The 24,593-nt window shown below is 40.0% G+C and overlaps 1 protein-coding gene and 1 pseudogene across 1 annotated transcript; both read right to left on the minus strand.

Moving 5' to 3' along the window:
* Positions 1–166: 166 nt before the first annotated feature.
* On the minus strand, positions 167–22,827 carry LOC148160122 (fibroblast growth factor 4B-like). The gene is made up of 3 exons (XM_088004071.1): positions 22,542–22,827; positions 21,281–21,384; positions 167–1,263 (listed from the first exon to the last, which is right to left on the minus strand). Exons 1-3 carry the CDS (start codon positions 22,825–22,827, stop codon positions 1,087–1,089), a joined length of 567 nt encoding a protein of 188 aa, XP_087860197.1. The 3' UTR covers positions 167–1,086.
* Positions 17,318–18,496, minus strand: LOC148160123 (uncharacterized; annotated as a pseudogene).
* Positions 22,828–24,593: the final 1,766 nt, after the last annotated feature.

The raw sequence follows: 24,593 nt of genomic DNA on the forward strand, positions 1-24,593 counted from the left end.
TTGGTTAGCATTATGAGCTTAACTAATTCAGTTATAGTCAGTAACAGTGCAGGTGCTATATTAGAGTAAAACTCTCAAAAAGAGGAATCGCTGTAGGTATGTGTCACCAGGATGGAGTTGTCTTTCTGATGCTATCAGGCTAAAGAAAAGAGAATGAACTGTAAGTAAGAGGACTTGTCTCTGATGCTGGCACATGAATCCATCTAAGCTCTAAGTTAAAGGCAATGTCTCCAGAACACCTCCAGGTCCTCCTCAGGTGAAATGGAGAAGCATAAGGTTTGAAGTGTTGGGCAATAAGCGCCACATTCTCACACGAAGACACACATCTTATTTCAGTTCTGAGAAGATTCTGATTCAAACCAATCCCAATTGAACAATGTCATACATATAAACCTGCTGAGATATCAGGTAGTCAAGTTCACTGATCTATTTCCCCAAACAGAAATGGGCGTTTAAAAAAACAACAAAAACTGGAAATTAACAGAACTTCTTTAACTGAAACCTTTACATCAAGACTGAGAGATCTAGAGATGACTTTCCTTAAATTGTGACTGTTTAGTAATTATTTGTATGGCATTGGCTAACTAATGCCATGGCATTGTGTAACTAATGCCATACAGCAGAGTACATTAGTTACTTTACTGCCTCTTAACCAGAACTCCCTCGAAAAAGAGGTTTTTAATCTCACTGGGACTTTCCTGGTTAAATAAAGGTAAAATAAAAGAAAAAAGAAAAAAAAAGGTAATCATTTTTCCATCTGTGCAAAGAATACATTGAAAGACAGGGTTTCATTCAGTAGCAGCAAATGTCTGATAAATAAGAAATGAAAACATAAATAAAATGTCTAGAATATTGACTGTCCCTCAGTGAAAAGACACCCACTCCTATAAAAATACAAAACAGATGTTAAACATTAATAAAAAACTGAATATGTACAAAGTAAAATATCAAATATGATACACTTACAAAAGGCTTGGAGTGAAAGTGCATCACAGCTTGGAGAAAACCTCCCCCCCTCCCCACGGCCCTCTCCTGATTGGCTCCCTCCTTCATCCCATATTGTCTTGAAGTAGATTTATCAGCTCACTAGATTCTTGGCAAGAAATGTGTCACTGTCATCGCTGGTGACACTCTGTTTCCTCTTTTTGTTTTGCCATTCTTACTCAGGCCCAAGAACATCCTTGGGTAGGCGGCCGATTCATAGGCATTATAGTTGTTGGCAAGGAGCTTCTCTCTGAACTTGCACTCGTTGCTGTAGTGTAACTGCAAGAGAAAAGAGATTCTTTTGAAAACGTTAATTGTTTAAAGACAGAAATAAAACAATGATGTCAGGAAATTTTTGTAGGGGAATTTCAAATCTGCATTGTTCGCAGTGATTTCTATCAAACAATTGTGTTATTTTTGACTGCAGGGTTATTATTGTGCATTCAGCCCCATTTTACACAAAAAATCCGATTGTGAAATGATGAATGGTGTAAGTGAAGCAGAACACTGGATTCTGAGTGTGTTGTGCTTTTTGTCCCCAGTTTGAGGAACAATAGCTTCTTGACCTGCATTCACCACCATGCAATTAAATTTAGGTATTAATTCATATTTAACTGTTATCTTTAATAACTCTAACTCTAACAGTACCAAAACTTTCAGTATTATGAAACTGGACGAAGACGATGAGATCCTTGAATGAATCTGTGGTTTTGTCTTTGACTAGCTTGTTTCATTCAGCAGGTGTAAACTCTTTAAAAGCTGGAGCCGGTGTTTGACTGGAGCTTCTGGTTTTGTCTAAGTGTTCACTTAAAGGCAGATGATGTAAAATAACAACTATCACTTTGAATGCAGTGCCTTGCAAAAGCATTAATCCACCTTGAACTTTTTCACATTTTGCAACACGACAACACCAAACTTTAACATATTTATTGGGATTTTATGTGATAGATCATCACAGAACAACACATACTAGTGAGATGAAGTGCATTATTAGTATTCAACCTCACATAGAGTTTTGAATGATTCATTTTGGTCTCATTGTTGCCTCATATACTTCACTGGATGCTTTTGCATGCAGCAACATGTGAAAAAGTTCCAAGGATATGGAATATCCGAAATGAATATGTGATTCCTTAGTTTCTGAACAGTGGAACAGATATACAGAAACTGTAGTTTGTTGTAAAGAATGTACTTCTGGTAGAACCTGTTTTAGTGCCTTTGCTGCTGTGAAGCAGTGATATTTTCTCCTTAAGAATGCCAAATGTTTAGCAGGCGGACCTATGGAGGTATTTTTGGTGCAAAGGTATTTGTGCCTTGTAACTTTGAAGTTGAAGTCAGAGATGAAAAACCTATAGGAGTTTTTAATCGTCTTCAAATTAGTACAAGTACACACATTTTATTCTTTTGAGTCGGACTTAAAAAAATCTTACTCTTACAGTTTTTCCCCAAATGATCTAAAAGAAATGGTTGCAAACAGATCCACATACCTGTGTCAGAAAAAATTACTTGAGTATTTCTCAAACATAGACAAAACTACTGTTACACCTTCATGGATTCTTCAGTACAGATACACACATTCCATTTTAGAACTCACAAAATATAACAGTCCTACTCTAACATTTTCTCAGTCCAGTACATTTGGAGCTAAACTAATTCAAACACATGTATTAGCATCTTCACACAGGCGCATTTTTTAATAATTATAATTTGAAGTGAATGCAACTACACAAAACTGCTCATGTGAATGACAATCCTGCCTTTCAAACCACACTGCCTTTCTTTGCAGGCTTCAGTTTTGCACTGTGTCTTGCCAAAAGTGAAGCAAAGCGATATGCTGGGTAGTAGTATGAGGGCTCCCTGCATTACGGGCAGGGAGGGCTGCTGAACTCGGTAGTATAACAAACCAGAAATGCCACCATTCTTAGAACCGTGGGCCTGAATATTTTTGTTGAGAACTTTGGACATGGAAGATATATTAAATCACCAAAACAGTCTACTAACCCCTAAGGATGTCTAAATTAAAACCATCTGTGCTAAATATTGCTTTATAGTTTAGTTTATTTATAGAATGGAACTGGATAAATGGGGGAATACAGAGCTAAAGTTGGCTTCACACTCAAGAAATAATTAAAGAACGATTCCACTTGGGTTATTTACCAAAACATCTGCTGACATTCCATATTAAAATATCTTTATTAAAATAGAAAACTGGAATTTTGACAGAAAAGCTCTTTATTTTGACTGTTTGTAACTAAGTTCATTTTGAGTTCAAGCACATTAACTATATTGTTTGTTTTTTTATTTACTTAAGCTTAGATCACATGACACAATTTTAGAATTGTTGGCCAATTTTCAAAACCTGAGTGATAAAAAATCCGGTTTGATCGTACCATGTGTGTGGTGTCCAGCCACACGGGAGGAGCAGCACACCACACACAAACCGATTTCACTCACCAACATTCAGATTCCAGACAGAAAATCCCATAAAACCTCATCATATCATACATGAATTTAGAGTAAGCAACCTGCAGGATGGTCAGAGAGGAATTCAGCGTTGCAGCTTTTCTGCCCCTCTTTGCTCTATCTCCCACTAATAACAAAATAAAAAATTAAAATAAGGCAGCATAAAACCCCTCAATGTAATTTCATAGTTTTAAAGGTTGGAGCTTGAGCCTTCACTTGGTATTTGGTTCTTATGTTTGCAGGTTAGCATTAGCCAATTAGCTCTCTGTGATGTCTGTCTGACAGAGGAAAAGGCAACATCTGTACTTCCAACACGAACATATAAACTTATGACATGTTTGTTATTATATTTCTACCCATAGTCATAGTAAACAATTAACTATGGATTTTTAAAATTCTGATCATGTCAATACAAAATAGAAAAGAAAACATTTGAAAGCATGAAATCTGGAGTTCTGGTCCATTCCTTCTGACAGAACCGGTGGAACTGGGTTAGGTTTATAGGCCACCTTGCTCACACACACAAATTCTGTCTAGGACTGGGATCAGGGCTCTGTGACGGCCAGAGCATTGACTTTGTTATCCTGAAGACATTTTATATCCCTTTTGGCTCCTGAGGGTCAAAGTTAGTCTGGAACTCATTTGGACTAAATCTTTAACTTCCTGGTTGACGTCTTTAGATGTTGCTACAATATTTTTCACATAATGTTCTTTCCTCATGATGCCATATATTTAATAAAGTGGACCAGTTCCTCAAGCAGCAAAATAACCACGCAGTCATGACGCTACGGTCATCATGTCCAAATAGTTCCACTTTAGTTTGATCAGATCACAGGACATGTCTCCATAAATGAACAGGACATGTCTACACTCAAAAAAATGAACTTAGGGGGTTATTAGATTAATAAAAGAATATCATGTACACAATAACACAATAATTTCATGTTTTAAACAAAAACGTGATAAAATCATGTTGAACAAACAAGAAATTCATCAACTTAACGTTTATGAAATTGAATCATGTTGAGATAACACGATTCATTATAGTCAGACTGATCTTGTGCTGGAGGCGACGAGCGAGATCACGGCAGATCCCGCGAGATCATGGGAAATCACACGAGGCCCTGCGAGATGATTGTTTTTCGTGCCAGGAAAACGCCAGCTGCAGTTTAGAGAATACTAAATTTTCCTGGCAGGATTGTGCACATATCAGTGTTGCTATGTACACTGAAAGAAATAACTCTTTGGATTAACATAAAAAAAATCATGGAAAGATTTTCCACCTGATTACTTTGCTTTATTTCAGCACTATGTAATTCTGTTACTTCAATTTAAAGAAAATGTGTTGGCTCAACTTAATTTATTAAGGTTATTCCAATTTAAAGCAAATGTGTTGGCTCAACTTAACTTTTGTGGTTGATTCAACTTATTTACTTTAGTTGGACCCAATGTAATTTAATAGAACCAGACCAACTAATTTGCAATGTTTTGGACCAAATTGACTTTACTTGATTAAGATGAATGCAAATTTAGTTGAAACCAACTTATTTAACAGTGATACCTTCACACTATGTAATTGATGTACTCATGTCAGTGGCTAACATGTGTTAACATCACATGAAGTGATGGTTAGCTGGTAATTAATCAGCGTTTTTCTAACATTTGCACCATTTCCTGCTTGCTCCATGCTTGTGTCAAAGCACAACTGAATTGAAGTGGTTATTGCATTTATAAAAAATAACATGTTTAACAGAATTATTTTATGTTTCAAAGGCAAATATGACAAAATCACGTCAAATAAACATAAAATTCAACAACCTAGCGTTAATAAAATGTATTCAAGTTGAGACAACGTGATTCAATTTAGTCAGACTAATCTCCCGCCGAAGAGGGTCTAGCGAGACCCGGAGATCACGCGAGACACTGGCGAGATTACGGAAGATCACGCGAGATGCTAGCGAAATTATGGAAGATCACGCGAGATGCTAGCGAAATTACGGAAGATCACGCGAGATCTTGTGTCTGGGAAAACTTCAAACTGTTCTTTCAAGAGAAGCGGGAAGATTCCTGATTTGGATCTGCTTAATTTGAAAAAGGTAAGATTCAGTCTATTTTCATCCGTCTAAATCAAAATAAAAATCGAAATAAAAAGATGCAAATTAAAATCATCAGACTTTTAAAAAAAAACATTTTTTTCTATGTTCGGTCACGTTTCTATGTAATTGATGTACTCAAATCATGCTAACATCACATGAAGCAGTGTAAGGGTCACAAAGCTGCTGTCAAGACAAAAAACGGACCCCATAAATGTCACAGTTTTGCTCCTCCTGAGGTTGTTAAAACTCCCTGGAAAAAAGTTGGACTGATGTAAATTCAGCATCTGGTGCCATACAAACTCTGAAGTCTGAGGTTTAGTGGATTTTAAACACTGGGGCCAAACATAAGTCTATTTAAATGTTTTTTTATTATTATTATTATTTAATTTCAGTACTGTTATTATGTAGGTAAATGCAGAGTGGACATTGGATGCACACACACTTTTGTGGCTTTCTATCGTAATACAGATTCTTAATTTATTAATAATAAAAAGTATTAAATTTGAGTCAGAGGAACCTGCGGAAACCTTTGCTGTTAGAGCTTTAAATGTGCTTGCAATGTCCACATAAATGTCCACCTGCTAACTATGGATTTCTAGTATTGTTTTCTGGCTGAAACTGTTCTGTTTCTGTTGTTCTGTTCAGTTTCAGAACAGCAGAAACACTGGGTGCCTTTAAATCTCAACTTAAAACCCACCTGTTTAGAGTTGCTTATAGCTAAATTAGGCTTAGTGCGGTTTTAATGTCTTCAATGTTTTTAATGTTTTTGGCTTTACTTTTTATCTGTTTCACTGTTTATTAAATGTTGCATGACTCTGTGTTTCTGTTTTTAATTATGTAAAGCACTTTGAAATGCCTTTCTGCTGAAATGTGCTGTACAAATAAAATTTGATTGATTGATTCATGATCCATTCAAGAGACTTGTACTAAAAGTTTGAATGTTCAGATACAACTCTGCTCAGGGTGAATTACATATTTTAATGTTTGAAAATCTGATCTCTTTCAGAACATCACCTGTCTGTTATCCACCTACCTAAGCACTGGTGAAGGGGGTCATCGGCCATCAAGTTTTAGATTGCAGTGGCTAATGGTAAGCTTTGCCAGATCTAAAATGACTGAATCTAGTGATAGAGCGATCATAAGGGTTCAGCTGAACTTGTATTTGGCAAGTCAGTTTTATTTGTCTTTATTTGCGTGGGGATGTGGAACTGTAAGGAGTGTTGTCTCTCTCTGTCTAGTAGATATGAGCTGCTATCAGCCCTATGCTAGCTACAGATTAGTACAGAGCAAGGGGGAAGAAGGATGAGCAGCAACATGAGATTGGGATTGACAGCACTAAAACTCTCCTGCCACTGACTGGTTGTTTCTAGCACTGGGAGAAGGCAGAGGAAATAGATTTTTCACAGTATATCCCCCTATACTGTACCCTTGTTTCAGACATAAATATTTCTTAGGTGACAGCTTCGGTTAGAAGCTTAAATAAAATGTTAAACTTAATTTTAGTCATGGCATAATGAAAGGAGAATAACAATTTTAAAGATCTTTCAAATAGGCTGCAAGCCACTGATCACTTTCGTTGTGACTTCATTTGAATTTAAGTTTTCAAGTGTGTGACCCTATACTATACTGCTGGATTTTGGCGGTTGTTCTCATTGTTTTCTGATCTGCATATTTAGGAAAACACGGCTGAAGTCAGACGAGAGTGGATCCTAAAAGGTCTGTGTGCATACCTGGATGAAGATCCAGAGAAGCTGGAGAAAGAGTACATGGTATGTTAATTTATCTTTGTGTCCACAAAAGAGGTGATGATAGTTGGAGTTAATTGGACTTCCTGTGAATTACCAATAAATTTAAAGTAAGAGAAGATCATTAAAACTCTTCATTTTTTTCACTTGGGTACATTCAATTTTAATTTGACTTTTGAGATGCTTTTAGATTTCTCCCACAGAAAAGGATAATCATTAGTAAGATTGATATAATTACAGTTATTGTTAAGTGGGTTTAAAATGAGGATTTTTAGGTGAGTTAAACTCCACAAAAAGATCTTTGGCCTGTTTTATTTAGCCTTTTTTTCTAACAGCATTGTTTCATATGCAGACAAAAATATTAAGTAACTTTACCTAAGATGTTAGTACTGATCTATTTGGAAATAACTACCACACATAGTCATGACATTTCCTCCATCCAGGAAATAAGACAGGTTCTTCATGTATAAGATGTTTTTTTTGTGTACAGAGTCAGGGCTTTGTTTGCACATAAGTAGGACTGGTTTGGAATGACAGTCTGTGTGGTGGATCCTCAGACTGTCATTTCAATTGAGGAGAACAGGCCATGGAATATGGGGCCTATTTGGGATTCATCCCTTCTCTTCATGTTTTTCCATATGAGACAATATACCGTATTTTCCACACCACAAGGTGCACCGGATTATAAGACGATTTTTGTGAAAATGTAAGGCTTTTAGGTGCACCTTATGGTGCAGAAAATATGGTACCTTTTCTAAATGGAAAATCTTACCACTGGACTCACAATTAACACAGACAGGTCTTTGATGGACCTTAGCTGTTGTTGAGTCAGCCAAATAAGTGTAAAGTTATTTTTTTATTTAATGAGATGTGAAATCTCTCCCACCCCAATACCCCACTCATGTTCCCATCATCAAGGTGCACAAATGGCCGAGACCGTCTGTGGAATCTGTTATTCGACCGGAGAGTGCAGAGCCTGGCGATGCCATTGAGGATGTTGGGATTCTCCTGGACGGGGTGGAAGTGATGAACAACTTGAGCAATCTATCTTTACATGTTTTTCCAAAGACTGCAGTCGAAAACTAAATTTTAACTGTTACAGTTCGCAAAGTTGAGCGAACTTACTGACACTTTTTATGTTGTTAAGAATTTGATCTATGCTAAACACAGCCCAGTTTTTTTCTGGAAAAACAAAACTGACCTTTTGTTGTTTATTTCAACTTTCAACTCAGCTGTTTTTTGTGCTGTGTAAAAAGAAAATGGATAACAATTTTGAAAATACAGTTCATGTTGTACTTTTTCTAATTGTTGAGTGTTCTTTCGTCTTTCAGTGTGGTCTTAAAACATTTAATTTAATAGCACTTAAGAAAATGTCTTTGATTTAACATAATTCAATCATGGAAAGATTTTCCACACGATTATATAGCTTTCTTTCAGCATGAAGCATGTTTGTTCAGCTAACTTAATTTTCATGAGTTGGATCAACTTAATTAAGTAGTGTGAAGTTATCAGTGTAAAATTAGTTAGGCTGGCTCTATTAAATTACATTGGGTCCAACTAAAGTAAATAAGTTGAATCAACCACAAAAATTAAGTTGAACCAACACATTTCCTTTAAATTGGAATAACCTTAATAAATTAAGTTGAGCCAACACATTTCCTTTAAATTGGAATAACCTTAATAAATTAAGTTGAACCAACACATTTCCTTTAAATTGGAATAACCTTAATAAATTAAGTTGAACCAACACATTTCCTTTAAATTGGAATAACCTTAATAAATTAAGTTGAGCCAACACATTTCCTTTAAATTGGAATAACCTTAATAAATTAAGTTGAACCAACACATTTCCTTTAAATTGGAATAACCTTAATAAATTAAGTTGAACCAACACATTTCCTTTAAATTGGAATAACCTTAATAAATTAAGTTGAGCCAACACATTTCCTTTAAATTGGAATAACCTTAATAAATTAAGTTGAACCAACACATTTCCTTTAAATTGGAATAACCTTAATAAATTAAGTTGAACCAACACATTTCCTTTAAATTGGAATAACCTTAATAAATTAAGTTGAACCAACACATTTCCTTTAAATCGGAGTAACAAAATTACATAGTGCTGAAATAAAGCAAAGTAATCAGGTGGAAAATCTTTCCATGATTTTTTTATGTTAATCCAAAGAGTTATTTTTTTCAGTGTATGTGTCCCAGATTTGCAAACTGCAATCTGTTTTTCTTGTGCTTCATTTGCAGTAATGGCCTCCTGCCTTTCAGCCCATGTTGTTACAGAACATGTTTCTTTGTGGATAATGTCTCTGTCTCACTGACTTCAGTAGCATCTTCACAAGATCTTTAGCTTTTGTTCTGGGATTGATTCACACATTTCAGACCAGAAGCGTCTACGTCCTGAACGTTATGATGGTTGGACTTTCCCATCATGACTAGTACTGAACAGGTGAACTCCACCTGTGAGCAGCTGGATGAACCAGACTGGATTCTATTTCTGACATCTGGGCTGATTTCATCATGTCCAACCATTAAGCAGAGTGAAGCAGAGTGAGCCTCTAATTAACTGACCATGACAGTTAATTAGAGGCTCTCCTAAAGAACAGGAACATCTTTGTGTCACTAGGTAACAACTGGTAACTCATCAGAGATACAAAGCATTCATATTCAGGGTTTGACAAGGTTCCATTTTGGAAGGCCGTCTTATTGAATATTTACATGCTCTCAAGTTCAGCTCATTACCAGTAATAAGATGCCATAACTATGCTGATGATACACAGCTCTACATCACAATGTCACCAGACAACAATGAACCCATTCGGCCTTCTATCACCTGAAGAACATTTCCAGACGTTCTCCCTAAAACAAGGAAATAAAACACATTACCACAGTTCTAAAGTCCTTACAATGACTCCCTGGAGCTCAGAAGACAGATTTTAAAATATTTTTGTTAGCACCACAATACATTAAAGACCTATTGTTGTATCAAACTTCCAGATCTCTCAGGTCTTCTGGTTCTGATTAACTCTGCATCCCCAGAACCAGAACCAAGCATGGAAAAGATACATTCAATATTTATGCTCCACAAATCTGGAACAAACTTCCAGAAAACTGGAAAACAGCTGAAACACTGCGTTTGTTGTTTACTTGTCCTTTTAATCATGTAATCTACTTTGTATTACATTGTTGCTTAAATTGTGCTATAATTAAATTGCCTCATCTTGCTTTGCCTTGAAGCAAAACACTGTGCAGCTACTCAGCATCCTCTAACAACGCTCTACTATGAGTTCAGTAATAATCCAAAAAGTCCTTCTGCCTCAGAAGCTGTTTTCTGGGGAACATTTTTACCTGTTTGTCTGTCTGTTTGGTCTTTGATCCCAGGTTCCTACAGTAGAAACAACAGGAAGGGAAAGATTGCCCCAGAAAACTATCCTGGTTCACAAAAACATTGAGTTACTTCATGCACCCTGCAAAATTAAAACGGCAAGAGACTCACAGCTCGTCTTTTTTCTGTATCTCTCTTGGCCCAAAATCCTGGGCTAAAATTCTTAGCACCAACCTGACCATGCCTTGATGCCTTGAAGGATGTTTATAATGTTTTTTTTTATTATTATTTCACATAATTTCTTTTAATTACATAAATTATTTGTGTATTTTTTTCAATGTGAATTTTATTTTGCATGCCTGCTTTTTGGACATCATTGTAAAGATGCAGCTCGAACAAAAATGTCTCATAGTTTCATAGTTACAGAACCATAACCATAATTTTGTTGTCATACTCAAATTAACTTTCATCCTTTCCATTTCCGGGTTTAATTGTTCATGTGAATCAGGCAACTACAAACACGAAACTCACCAACATGCCCTCCACTTGCAGTAGTAGCATCCTTTGACATTTTAGTCTTTTCATCTGTTATACCTGTTTTATAGGCAACACAGTCACATGAAATACTGCAGACTTTACAGTTATCAGTCTTGTGACTGATCACAAGACTGACAACTCCGAGTTCACTATCCAATCATGTTATAAGAGAAAAGGTTTGGTAGAAAACAGGTACTGGCAATATAGTGTGACGGTGCGGCGAGAGGTTGGAGGAGTTAGCAGCGGTGGTTAGCCACTCTAACCCAAAACAGCAGGACGCACTTTTGAAGTATTCCACACTTTCGATTTATTTAACTTCGTCCACGTAAAGCCAGATTTCCACGGTACTAAGCATTACAGGTGCTGGTCATAAAATTAGAATATTGTGATAAAGTTCATTATTTTCCATAATGTCATGATAAAAATTAAATTGTCATATATTTTAGATTCATTGCACACCAACTGAAATATTTCAGGTCTTTTATTGTTTTAATTTTGATGATTTTGGCAAACAGCTCATGAAAACCCAAAATCCCTGTCTCAAAAAATTAGAATATTATGAAAAGGTTCTCTGAACGAGCAATAAAAATAATCATCTGAATCAACAAAGTAACTCTAAACACCTGAAAAAGATTCCTGAGGCCTTTAAAAACTCCCAGCCTGGTTCATTACTCAAAACCGCAATCATGGGTCAGACTGCTGACCTGACTGCTGTCCAGAAGGCCATCACTGACATCCTCAAGCAAGAGGGTGAGAAACGGAAAGACATTTCTGAACGAATCGGCTGTTTGCAGAGTGTTATATCAAGGCACCTCAGTGGGAAGTCAGTAGGAAGGAAAAAGTGTGGCAGAAAACGCTGCACAACGAGAAGAGGTGACCGGACCCTGAGGAAGATTGTGGAGAAGGGCCGATTCCAGACCTTGGGGGAAGCAGTGGACTGAGTCTGGAGTAGAAACATCCAGAGCCACCGTGCACAGGCGTGTGCAGGAAATGGGCTACAGGTGCCGCATTCCCCAGGTCAAAGGTCAAGCCACTTTTGAACCAGAAACAGCGGCAGAAGCGCCTGACCTGGGCTACAGAGAAGCAGCACTTTGGACCACTGTTGTTCAGTGGTCCAAAGTACTTTTTTCGGATGAAAGCAAACTTTGCATGTCATTCGGAAATCAAAGTGCCAGACTCTGGAGGAAGACTGGGGAGAAGGAAATGCCAAAATGCCAGAAGTCCAGTGTCAAGTACCCACAGTCAGTGATGGTCTGGGTGCCATGTCAGCTGCTGGTGTTGGTCCACTGGGTTTTATCAAGGGCAGGATCAATGCAGCAGCTATCAGAAGATTTTGGAGCACTTCATGCTTCCATCTGCTGAAAAGTTTTATGGAGATGAAAATTTAATTTGGTCTGGAATCGGCCCTTCTCCACAATCTTCCTCAGGGTCCGGTCACCTCTTCTCATTGTGTAGCGTTTTCTGCCACACTTTTTCCTTCCTACTGACTTCCCACTGAGGTGCCTTGATATAACACTCTGCAAACAGCCGATTCGTTCAGAAATTTCTTTCTGTTTCTCACCCTCTTGCTTGAGGATGTCAGTGATGGCCTTCTGGACAGCAGTCAGGTCAGCAGTCTGACCCATGACTGCGGTTTTGAGTAATGAACCAGGCTGGGAGTTTTTAAAGGCCTCAGGAATCTTTTTCAGGTGTTTAGAGTTACTTTGTTGATTCAGATGATTATTTTTATTGCTCGTTCAGAGAACCTTTTCATAATATTCTAATTTTTTGAGACAGGGATTTTGGGTTTTCATGAGCTGTTTGCCAAAATCATCAAAATTAAAACAATAAAAGACCTGAAATATTTCAGTTGGTGTGCAATGAATCTAAAATATATGACAATTTAATTTTTATCATGACATTATGGAAAATAATGAACTTTATCACAATATTCTAATTTTATGACCAGCACCTGTATATTTCCATATATGAGAAAAAGTAACGTTAGTTTACCGCTCTGCACCTCATCATCATCTATGTTCTTTTCTACAACAAAATGGAAGACTCCTTCTTCTTCTGTACAATAGTACAACAAAGGGAGTAGGCGCCCCCTTGTGGTGATACCTACTCATCTCTAGGAACCAAACAGCATAATGCCCCCCAGGTAAACAAAGGCTGACCTCAGCCGCACACGACTATAGGCACCAGTACAGAATATATCAAAGGAATACATAGCCATGAAACTGTAGTTACACATGGGGCAGGTATCAAATCACACCTGTATACATATCTGCGGATAATGGAAACACACAGTCAGCTTAGGTTCCAAAATGCAAACATACAATCAGTGTGAAACTCTTCTTTGTTTTATGAACACAACCCCTCTAAAGAACAGTTAAGGGACAAACAAAATTCTTCCTATGCAACTATGGGTGACAACAAAATTACTGTCATCCAAAATCATCAGAATTCTTTTTTTTGATTTTGTTTTGTAACTACAAAAATTTCAACATAACACATTTAACTGAAAATTACATGCACTCATTAACCTGAACAAATATAACCTTACATATTGTTAAGCCTGTCAGTATGGTAGATATTTGTCCATTTATGGTCTGACCAACCAGTCGTTATCCTGGGATGACGCCGGGCTCTCAGATTGTAACGTCCAGCACAATCTGAAGCGTGGTCAAACTCGGTCTCATCAGCGTTGGTCTCATCGACCCCATGAGGCGTCTGTGAGTGGCGAACGTCATGTGATACATCACAAAACACATCACCTGGAGGGAAGTCCTGGATGGCATCAGTCTGAGGGGAACCGTCCTCAAGATCATCGTCCATGTGATCCACCTGTGCAGCCGCACCGGCAGTCTTTTTGCAGCTGGCAGAGTCCCAAGTATGGAAAGGCTGCATGTTCACAACATGGAAAACTCCAGCATCGGCTCCAGTTTCAACATCAATCAGTCTGTAGTTCACATCGCTAAGTTTCTGACTGACACGGTAGGGTCCTTTGAACAGCGGTGCCAGTTTAGCCGTAAAATTCGCCAAAGCATCTGATCTTGGGTGAGACTTCACTCGGACCAGATCACCAATCCCAAAGGCAGAATGGCGGCGTCTCAAGTCATAGTAGTGTTTCTGTCTTTTGTGGCTGAGGTCCAGCGCAGCCCTGGCGTGGTGATGAGCATCCCTGAGGGTGGCTCTCAAGAGTCTCTGGATACTGCACGTCCAGGTCATCCACTCCATCACAGCTTGGTTGAGTGATTAGATCGAGGGGCGTGTCCAGCTCACGACCATACAACATCATGGATGGACTAAGACCTGTGCTGTCATGCGGAGCTGTGCGAAGTGCAAAACAGATTTGTGGTAAAAACCTGTCCCATGCGGTGTGTTTGTCACTCACATAGGCACGGATAGCTGTTTTAAGTGTCCTGTTCACACGCTCTGTCGCGTTTGTTTGCGGGTGATAAGCTGTAGTAAGCCTATGTGTTGAGCCTAGAGCTGACACCGTGTGTTTGAACAACTCACTAACAAAGGGAGAGCCTCTGTCTGAAATGAGATAGGTGGGGCTGCCATGTCTAGCAAATATTTCACTTAAGAACTTGCTAGCTGCAACCTGAGCTGTGGCCTCTCTAACTGCACACACCTCAATCCACTTCGAAAAATAGTCCACAAAGACCAGCAAATAAGAATTCCCTGATTGAGTACGGGGCAAGGGACCCACAAAGTCCACTCCTGTGTATTCCCAGGGTTTTTGGGGTACAATAGGGACCATGAGACCAGTTTGTTTCTGTTGACTGGGTTTTGTGAGTTGGCAGACCGAGCAAGAGGTGACATAACGTTTGACATCACCTGCCATGCCAGGCCAAAAGAACCTGTGTCGTAGTCTCATCAGTGTTTTGGAAACACCGAGATGGCCAGCAGTGGGGTGGTCATGGTAATAGCTCAGCAGAGTTCCACGAAGAGATGTTGGGGCAAAAAGCTTGAGTTCTTTTAATGGGTGCAAACTGCACACAGTCTTTCGGTCCCTGTAATACAGCAAACTGTCATAGACAGTATATTGTTCTTGGAATTTACTGTCCATCGGAACTGATGAGTCTGATTCAATGTCTCTGAGGAGCTGACCCGTCACAGGGTCATCCATTTGCAGCTGCCTCATGTGCGAACGATCCGACAATAACACTGGGGGCAGGGAACGGATGTCCAAACTGCCTATAACAGCGTGTTCTGGAAGGATATCAGTGGGCTTGTCATTTTGGTTTGGCAGGGGATTCCTGGAAAGAGCATCAGGAACTGCATTGTGTTGTCCTGGCTTGTGGACAATTGAAAGTCAAAGTCTTGTAGTCTCAAAGACCACCTAGCCAGCCGGCCAGAGGGGTTTGGACGGGACATGAGCCACCTAAGGCTGTTGTGGTCTGTGAAAACAGTCACGCGAAGGCCCTCAACATATGGTCTGAAGTGTTCCAGAGCCCAAATGACAGCCAAACATTCCTTTTCAGGGGTTGAGTATGGTTTTTCAGCCTTGTGTAGAGAACGACTTGCATAGGACACGACAATGTCTCGGCCTTCTTCATCTTTTTGCATTAAAGCAGCGCCCAATCCTACATCACAGGCATCAACATGAATGTAGAAGGGTCTAGCAAAGTCTGGAAATCTTAACACTGGGGCTGACGTGATTCTGGCTTTTAAAACATTCATGGCTTGCTGACAATTGTCATCCCAGTGAAAAACAGCCTCTTTCTGTGTGAGCTTGTGGAGTGGGTCAGCATGCCGTGCATAATCTTGGACAAAGCGCCGATAGTAGCCAGTGAGTCCCAGGAACTGCCTGACCTGTTTCACTGTGGATGGTGACAGAAAATCAATGACAGCTTTGATTTTATCATGGTCAGGTTTTATGCCTTCAGGTGTGATGCGATAACCCAAAAATGTGAACTCACTCAAACAGAACTGACATTTTTTCAGTTTTAAAGTGAGGCCAGCTGCTTCAAGTCTGTCCAGGACCTCCTCCAAATCTTTCAAGTGCTGTTCGAATGTGGGGGATGCCACCACGATGTCATCAAGGTACACAGCACATGTTTTGTAGATCAGGCCCACCAACACAGAATTCATGAGCCTTTGAAATGTTGCTGGCGCATTGCATAATCCGAACGGCAGCACACGGAACTGGTAGAGGCCACAGTGAGACACAAAAGCTGTTTTTGGTCGGGATTCCTCTGAAACGGCAACTTGCCAATATCCTCGAGCCAAATCCAGGGTTGAGATGTACTTTCCTCTTGCCAGAAAGTCGAGGGATTCGTCAATTCGTGGTAATGGATAGGAGTCTTTTTGTGAGACTTGGTTTAAACCCCTATAGTCCACGCAGAATCTTGGATCAGAACCAGGTCTATTCACAATCACCACCGGAGCAGCCCATGGGCTGGTAGAGGGTTCGATTATGTTGTCCTCCAGCATTTGTCGCACTTGATCCTCAATCAAACGCTTTTTGGTTGGTGAAGAGCGATAGGGGGGAAGATTTATGGGCTTGGCGGTTCCGGTATCAATCACATGTTCCGCCATTGCAGTGTGTCCAAGATGCCCATCGAAAGTGGAGCTGTGGTGGGAAAGAAGATCGTACAGATCTGATTTTTGTGTTTCCTCCAGGCTCGCCTCGGCCACTTTTGACTCAATGGTGTCTGACAAAATGTTCAGTGACATAACAGTCTGTTCAACAGGAAAAAGTTCAAGACTGTGGTTCTCATTTTCATCCAAGCCAGGATAGGGACTGTCATCAATAAAAACTGTCCTTGTTGGTATATGGATGGTTACTGAGGCTCTCATCATAAAATCCATCCCTAATATGAAAGGAGAAGACAGGTGATGGATGATGGCAAAGCGTTGATAAAAGCGCTTGTTCATGAAACCGATACTCAGCCAAGTCACACCATCTGGAAGGCAGGGAGCATTGTCCGCTAGGCTCACTGGTGGCCCCTGCCACTGATGTATTTTTTGTGGACTAATCCTATTAACTTTAATGAGATCTGCACGTACAGCCGAAAGTGAAGCGCCTGTGTCCAGAGTCGCCTCAATGCAGGTTCCATTAAAGTTCAGCTTAGTCTTAAATGGAGTGTTCCAGGTAGCGGTAGAATCATTGTCCTCCACATGACCAAGAATGTGGAATTCATTTGTAGGAAGGTGAGGCTCAGTTAACGTCTGGAGGGAGGATTGCCTCGACGAAATATCCTCCCCCCCTTGAAGTTTCCCGATGGCCTTTGGGGTGCTACATCTACGGGTGGCCTGAAGCTTCTATTGTCTGTTTCAGCTTCAGGTATGTCCAAAGAAGTAGTGGGAGTGAGATCATTATGGGACCGAGCCGACACAACCTTGTCCTGATTACAAGCAGGACACGTTTTTGACGTATATCCAGGACTTGAGGACTTATAACAGCGTAGCTCAGCCCCCTGCTGCTTCCAGTGTCTCTGTTGAAGATTCTGGTAGCTATCAGGTCCCAGCACAGCATGTAATTCATGAGCCCTGAGCAGCAACTCCATCACAGAAGACACAGGCGAGCCATACAGCGCCACCCTGTACTTTTCAAGTGAATGTTTACATATTAGTTGAATACGCTCTTTTTCCGGTGGCGGGCAACTTAGCTTATTAAACTCACTCAACATATGAGCTACAAATGTTGGGAGTGGTTCATCAATTGACTGGACACGGTCTAGTATGCCTCTGAGAATTCTCTCTTGGTTGTCAGTGGGCAGAAAGACTGTTCTGAAAAGTTGGCAGAAATGTACCCATGAGCTAATGTGTGAGCTAAGGGCTTTAAACCACTTACTAGGCTCTTTTCTTAGAAAATCGGGCAACTCATTTAGAATCTGGACATCAGTTAAATTCAGAGTGGACTTGTATGCTGACACAGCTTGTAACCAGTCCTCTGCCTGCACTTCACCATCCCCAGCAAATACTGGTGGTTCCAGCTTGGCGTGATGTAGTGCAGCAGCAATCACTCTTGTGGTGTTGGTTAGCTCAGCTGAATGAGTCTGTAGAAAAGAGCTGTGCAGATCCCTCTGAGTTCCAGGATAAGAGCATGGGTTATTCACAGGAGGCACATATGGTGTTGAGGTGGCCACAGGAGCTGTAGGAGACTGTTGTGCAGAAGGTCCCCCAGACTCAGGAATTAACCCTGTCTAGATGATTCAGCATTTTTTGTTGCAGGGACAATGTGTTTTGAAGGACATCCCTCAGCTGCTGGACGTCATCCTTTAATTCTTGTACTTGCTGACAGAGGTCTGGAGCTCTCTGATGTGGCGGTACAGATTGAAGAGAGTCAATATCCATGTCAGAGTCAAAAACAGAAAAATCTGGTTCAGATGCCATTTTGTTTTGTTCAACCTTTACGGTAGTGTCCAAAATAAATGCCTTAGGATTATGAAAAAAAACGTTTGTTTTCTTTAATGTTCAGTTTGTTTTGCTTTTATTTTTATATCAGCAGTAGGGCTCGTAGGCGAGCAAATGTCCAAATATGAAATCTCCTCAGACAGATTATCAAACGAGCTTACAGAGGTGTGTTGCTTTCCGCTGCCACAGCTGCGGTATTTGTACAGCACAGTCCGTGTCCTTCCGCAGTTCAACAAGTGAAAATCCACAATATAGTCCGCATGACTGAGCTCCACTGAAAAAAATAGCCCCCAAAACTCACCAAGCTCTTCAGCAATCGTGAGTTAATTTAGTTAATATTTGGAGGTCTGGTCATTTAAATCTTCCACTTCAGCAGACTTTCAGGAATTAAATCCAACCGGGACAGCTCATCACGACGTCCAGCGAGGTGCAGGCAATAAATGGCTCCAGCAACCTTTAACACTGATCACGACGTACTCCGCTCAGAAACTGTATCCACCTCGCGGAACAGACATCCACAAAGAACTTGAAAACAATCACCTCTAATCCGAAGCTGAATCGGTATCCAGGAGGGAAAGGTCCAAAATATGTTCGGGCGCCAATTTGTGACGGTGCGGCGAGAGGTTGGAGAAGGAGTTAGCAGCGGTGGTTAGCCACTCTAACCCAAAACAGCAGGACGCACTTTTGAAGTATTCCACACTTTCGATTTATTTAACTTCGTCCACGTAAAGCCAGATCTCCACGGTACTAAGCATTGTATTTCCATACATGAGAAAAAGTAACGTTAGTTTACCGCTCTGCACCTCATCATCATCTATGTTCTTTTCTACAACAAAATGGAAGACTCCTTCTTCTTCTGTACAATAGTACAACAAAGGGAGTAGGCGCCCTCTTGTGGTGATACCTACTCATCTCTAGGAACCAAACAGCATAATGACTGTTACAATATGTAATCATGACTTTTCAAGAGTTTTGGGGAGCTTTGAGGCTGCAGCTGAAATCAGAGCTTCAAGAACCTCTAGAGTCTAGAGGTTCTTAACCTGGGTTCGATCGAATCCCAGGGGTTCGATGAGTCGGTCTCAGGGGTTCGGCGGAGGCTCTGCCGCGGAGGTAAAGACACACTTGTGTAAAGTCGTGATGACGCCCCGCTTTGCCATCACTTGCTGCAGAGGATGACGTTACATTGCTTAGCCAATCAGTGCTGCGGAGAAGCACTGATTGAAGGAGTTCCACTCTCAGCAATGATTTAAACTTGTGTCTTTAATTACTAGATTTGGAAGTATACCGAAAGTTACATTCGGTATACTTCTAAATCTGCTCCTTAGTCGCATCTTTTAGGGGTTGCTACTGCCTCTAGTGGCGTGGGGGTGGTAACACAACTAATATAACTACATTACTAAATCAGAATACGGCAAAGTCTTTATTATTTATTATTATTTTTTCATTCTCTTAAGAGTGTAGAACTAATTAAATAATCTAAACAAGACCTTAAAGTGGTTCCAGTTTCTCTCGATGGCCAACCTGTTGAAACTGTGGAAAATTTTAAATACCTTGGGTCATTCCTGGACAGTCAGCTCATCTTTGCTGAAAACACTGACTATATTTTGAAGAACTGTTCTCAGAGACTCTACCTTTTAAGAAGACTTAGTGATCTTGGGGTGACCCAACTAGACTCTAGTTGGGTCACACCTATGTCTTGAATTTGGGGGCCAGGGGGAATCAGATTTTATTTATCACTACAGAAGGGTTCAGTGAATGCGCATATGAAACTGGTGGGTTAGGTACCTCAAAAAAGGTTAAGAACCACTGCTCTAGACGTATCCAAGAGGTGGACTATAAAACTGTTTCTATTCTTGTGTTAAGTCACTCATGAACCAGAGAAAACATGGCAATGAGTAAAGAAGTCCCAAGTAATCCAATGAAATGAAAATAAATATTGCATTTGTTTTGGATATCAAAGTATATAGAGGAAGAATGAAGAGGACAGAATTCAAGTTTCTGGAGAGTCACTTTTCACAAAAAGTACAGACACATACTCTGGACAGTCTGTACATCAGAGAGACAGCCTGGGCCACTTACATGGGGAACAGATATTTATCGATGTATGTATCAGCATACACTATGTGAGAGTTGAGAGAGCAGCTAGGTAAAAAGAGGTGAAAACGCTGCAGTGTAAAAGAGTTTTAAGTCATGATCGTGAAGCACTATATATAAGTTAAGACTATTTACCTTGAAGCAATCTGAGCCTGATACCTTAGTTATGTATTTACATAACCATATAAAATTAATTGACACACACCTGCTAGAATAAAAGGAGAATGTAACTGTTCACCAGAAAGCATTTGCAAGTCTTCCCATTCTAATACAACATACAACAAATGTTTTTGTATGTTGCAACTAATTACCATTGAGATTTTATTTTAAAAAAAAATAAAAAAAATAAGTGATTTTCTTTGACACATTGAAGTTTAGTTTAACACAGAGGTGTTATTTCTGCGGTTGCTTGTTTGTTATTGACTGTAATATACCCATTTCATTTTCTTAATATGGAAACTCACACATTTTCACCAGCATATTATCAAGATAGCAGTTTGGTGGAGACAACATAACTTGAATTCATGACATCTAAAATATTAGCCAGCCTGGGAAATTGACATCACATGCAAACACAGCTGGTTGTTAAAGCAGTAACAAAATATCTGTTACAGAAGACAACAGAACATGTATCCATTAAAAGAAGAACTGAATACAGATCCATAAACACTCACAGATCCATAAAGTTTTCCTCTTCGGTTCATGGCCACAAAGAGCCCACTGTGAACACCCAGCAGAGTAACCACCCCTCTCTCCACAGGAGAGATCTGTAGCAGACCTTCAGAAACATAAAGAATGCATGTTGAAACCGACCGTCAAGGGAAAAAATGTCTTCTCACAAGTCTAGCTTTCTATCTGTCAGCAAATGAAGTTATCACACTTTGCTTTTCAAGTTAACAAAACATTTGGGCATTATTCAGCTCCAAAATCAGTCCAACATTTTACACAAAAGCTCAACTGTTCATTTTTTTGATAGTAATTTAAAACTATGAAGTGTCTAAAAATTAAGTTTGGAAACACTTAAGCACAGTGTCATTTACCAGTTTTTTGCTTTATTTTTTTTTTTGCATGAAATTGGTCTGAAAGTTTCCTTTTAATGCTTCGGTACAAAAATGTCAAGACTGCCTTGTAAACTAAACCAGAGGAGACCTGGTCATTCTTTGCAGAAGGTGTATGAATTGTACAGAAACAAATGTGAGGCTTAACATGTAAGAATGCTCTGCTTTGGCCTCAGGCTGCATGGAGCGGTTTCTGAGCTTTTGTATCAGGTGCTTTTCTGAGATTTTATGTCTTGGCTTTAAATAGAACAAAGCTGTAAGAATAACCTGACAGCTCCACGCTTGTCTTTTTAACATTTTGGATCCACAAGTTATAGCAGCAATGAAAAAATATAAGTGTTCATTAGTTACACAGCAGGTCCCCAGTCCAAAAACGCATAATATAAAGTGGTGCATAAGTATGCCTGCGCTGGTGCGCGGGGGTTAATCTGTCTTCACAGCCAGGCCTGACCTAACTTTAGGGTTCTTGCTGGCTCCAGGCCCGGATTACAGCAAGCTCTGGTTACACGTCAGGCGCAAAAGCTTGCGCATATTTGTGCTGATCTGAGGAACCGAAGAGGGACTCCAGATGTTTTGAAGCGGTGTGGATCAATATGAGCAGAGCAACGTCGCCTCTTGGGGATCTAGAGGCCTGGATTAGGTGGAAAGAGCTAAGGTGTTGATAAGGATTCAAACCTGGGTAAGACGGATGAGTTACGGTGAGTTAGTTCCTATAGTTTACATTTACATCCCTAAGGCCTGAAAATATTTGTCATTTATTTAGTAACAGCTCGACTTCTCTATGGACTTTGGTTAAAAAGCTACGATACAGGTGTATCGTATGGATCCCTGATGGATCAATTCGGGTCAATAAATAATAATGATAAAAGCCACTTACTGTAACGATTCTCGCTGTGTACTCCTGTTATTCTGCCGTCGGGTAACACTTGTATATGAAAACCAATCCCCACGTTGCAGTAGAGGCGCCGCAACCGTTTAATGCCTAGGAGGTAGTCTCCGTCCCGACTGATCTCCTCCCGCTTCTCCCCCGGGATACGTGCCAGAGAGCGGGAGTAGAGGGCCTCCCAGCGCTCCGCTGTCCCGTTCAAACCGGGGGCGCATCCCGCGAGGGCCGTAACCAGGTTCAAAACTAGGACGGTCCTCAGGGCCGACAAAGAACCCATGCCAAGTTTGACTCAGAAAGCAGCCTCCGGCGTGCGCTCTCCCAGTGAGATGACAGTACAACACAGGCGAAGCAGCGGCGCGACACAGATAAGTGTGTAAAAGTTGCGCTCATTCCCAGACCGACAGGCGCACTGACTTCAGCGCCGGGGCGACATTGATCTGCATGGACGCTGAGCAGCCATGCCTCTATATTTATACCTGCAGACACATTACATCACAGCTCGACACTTAAAAGAAAACTACAAACTAAAACACTCACTTTACCAAACAGAACAGGCCGCTTTGTTGTGACCAAATAATAGAGAACTTATCTCGGGGAAAAGTTAAGACATTTTGGAAAATATACTAATAAAGGCTTTATTATAATAGAAAACAAGTCTTTGTGTGAGACGTTCATTATCAGCAACAGAATATCCTAATTTATGTATTGAAGGATGTAAAATAGGAAACAGCCAAGTTAACAGACCGTGTTGCCGAGACAGGAGACAGATCTATAAATGAACAATAACAGGAAAAAACACAGGTCCAATTCAGCTAAATGAAAAAAGCAGCACTTAAGACTGGTGGAGGGGAAATCATGCCCCAAGCCCTTTCACTGAACAATGGTTAGACTAAATACAGCCTGTTAAGCATGTTAAGTACTGTCACTGTCACCAAGCCTTATTTCATCCCTCAGCTGTGTATTAATAGGATTCATTTATTATTTTAAAATTAATTTTGGTAATACAAGTAAATGAATCTCAGTCCAAGAGACTCTTTTGTTCTACAGATTCTACTCTACATCTGTGTGTGTGTGTGTGTGTGTGTGTGTGTGTGTGTGTGTGTGTGTGTGAGTGCGTGCGTGTGTGTATGTGTGTGTTTCTTTTTCCTATTTTTGTGGTGATTCATAATGCAAGTCAGTTTTTTCTATTAATTTATGATTTTCTACAACTCAGACAAAACAATTTCAGGCCCCCCTAAGCTTACTCCACCTCACACACACACACACACACACACACACACACACACACACACACACACACACACACACACACACACACGTTTGTTTTGCTATATTTGTGGGGACTTTCCATTGACTTCCATTCATTTCTACAGCCTAAACCTGACCTTTACCCTTTTCCTAACCCTAACCATCACATACCTAACCCTAACCAACCAAAACTCAATTCATACCTTAGCCCTAAATCTGACCCCTGACCCAAAAACAGGGTTTCCCCTCGTGGGGACCGGAGCCTGGTCCCCACGAGGAGCAATTGGTCCCCACAACGTAGTATATGTCAGGAAAATCGTCCCCACAAGGTATTACAAACAAACGCACACACACACACACACACGCACACACACACACACACACACACATCCAAACAACTGAATATTGATCATCCCCAGTTCTGGGACTAATTATATTACAGCATTGACCTTAATATTTCATCTTCAAAAGTCTTTCTTATGAAATTTTTGTGTTGCTGTCTCTTTTTCATTTATTTTACAGTCTGATTTAAGCCAGTAGAGCCACCAGCTCTATAAATATATAAATTAAAATATTATTGACAGGTTAATTGTAATTTGATTCACCTCAGAGACACGTAAAAAAAAAAAAAGAAGTCAGCCTTCTAAAGAACATTTTTAGGATTAGAGAACTAATGTCCCAACAAGATGTAGAGAAACTCATCGTTTATCTTTGGTTGCATTGATTACTGCAGCAGCGTCTGCTAACGAATCAGACAGGTGCAACTGATCCAGAACGCTGCTGATTTCAGCCATG

Source organism: Poecilia mexicana, unplaced genomic scaffold (genome assembly GCF_051168715.1).
Source record: "Poecilia mexicana isolate PSO_F unplaced genomic scaffold, ASM5116871v1 scaffold_3, whole genome shotgun sequence".
NCBI classification, from domain to species: domain Eukaryota; kingdom Metazoa; phylum Chordata; class Actinopteri; order Cyprinodontiformes; family Poeciliidae; genus Poecilia; species Poecilia mexicana.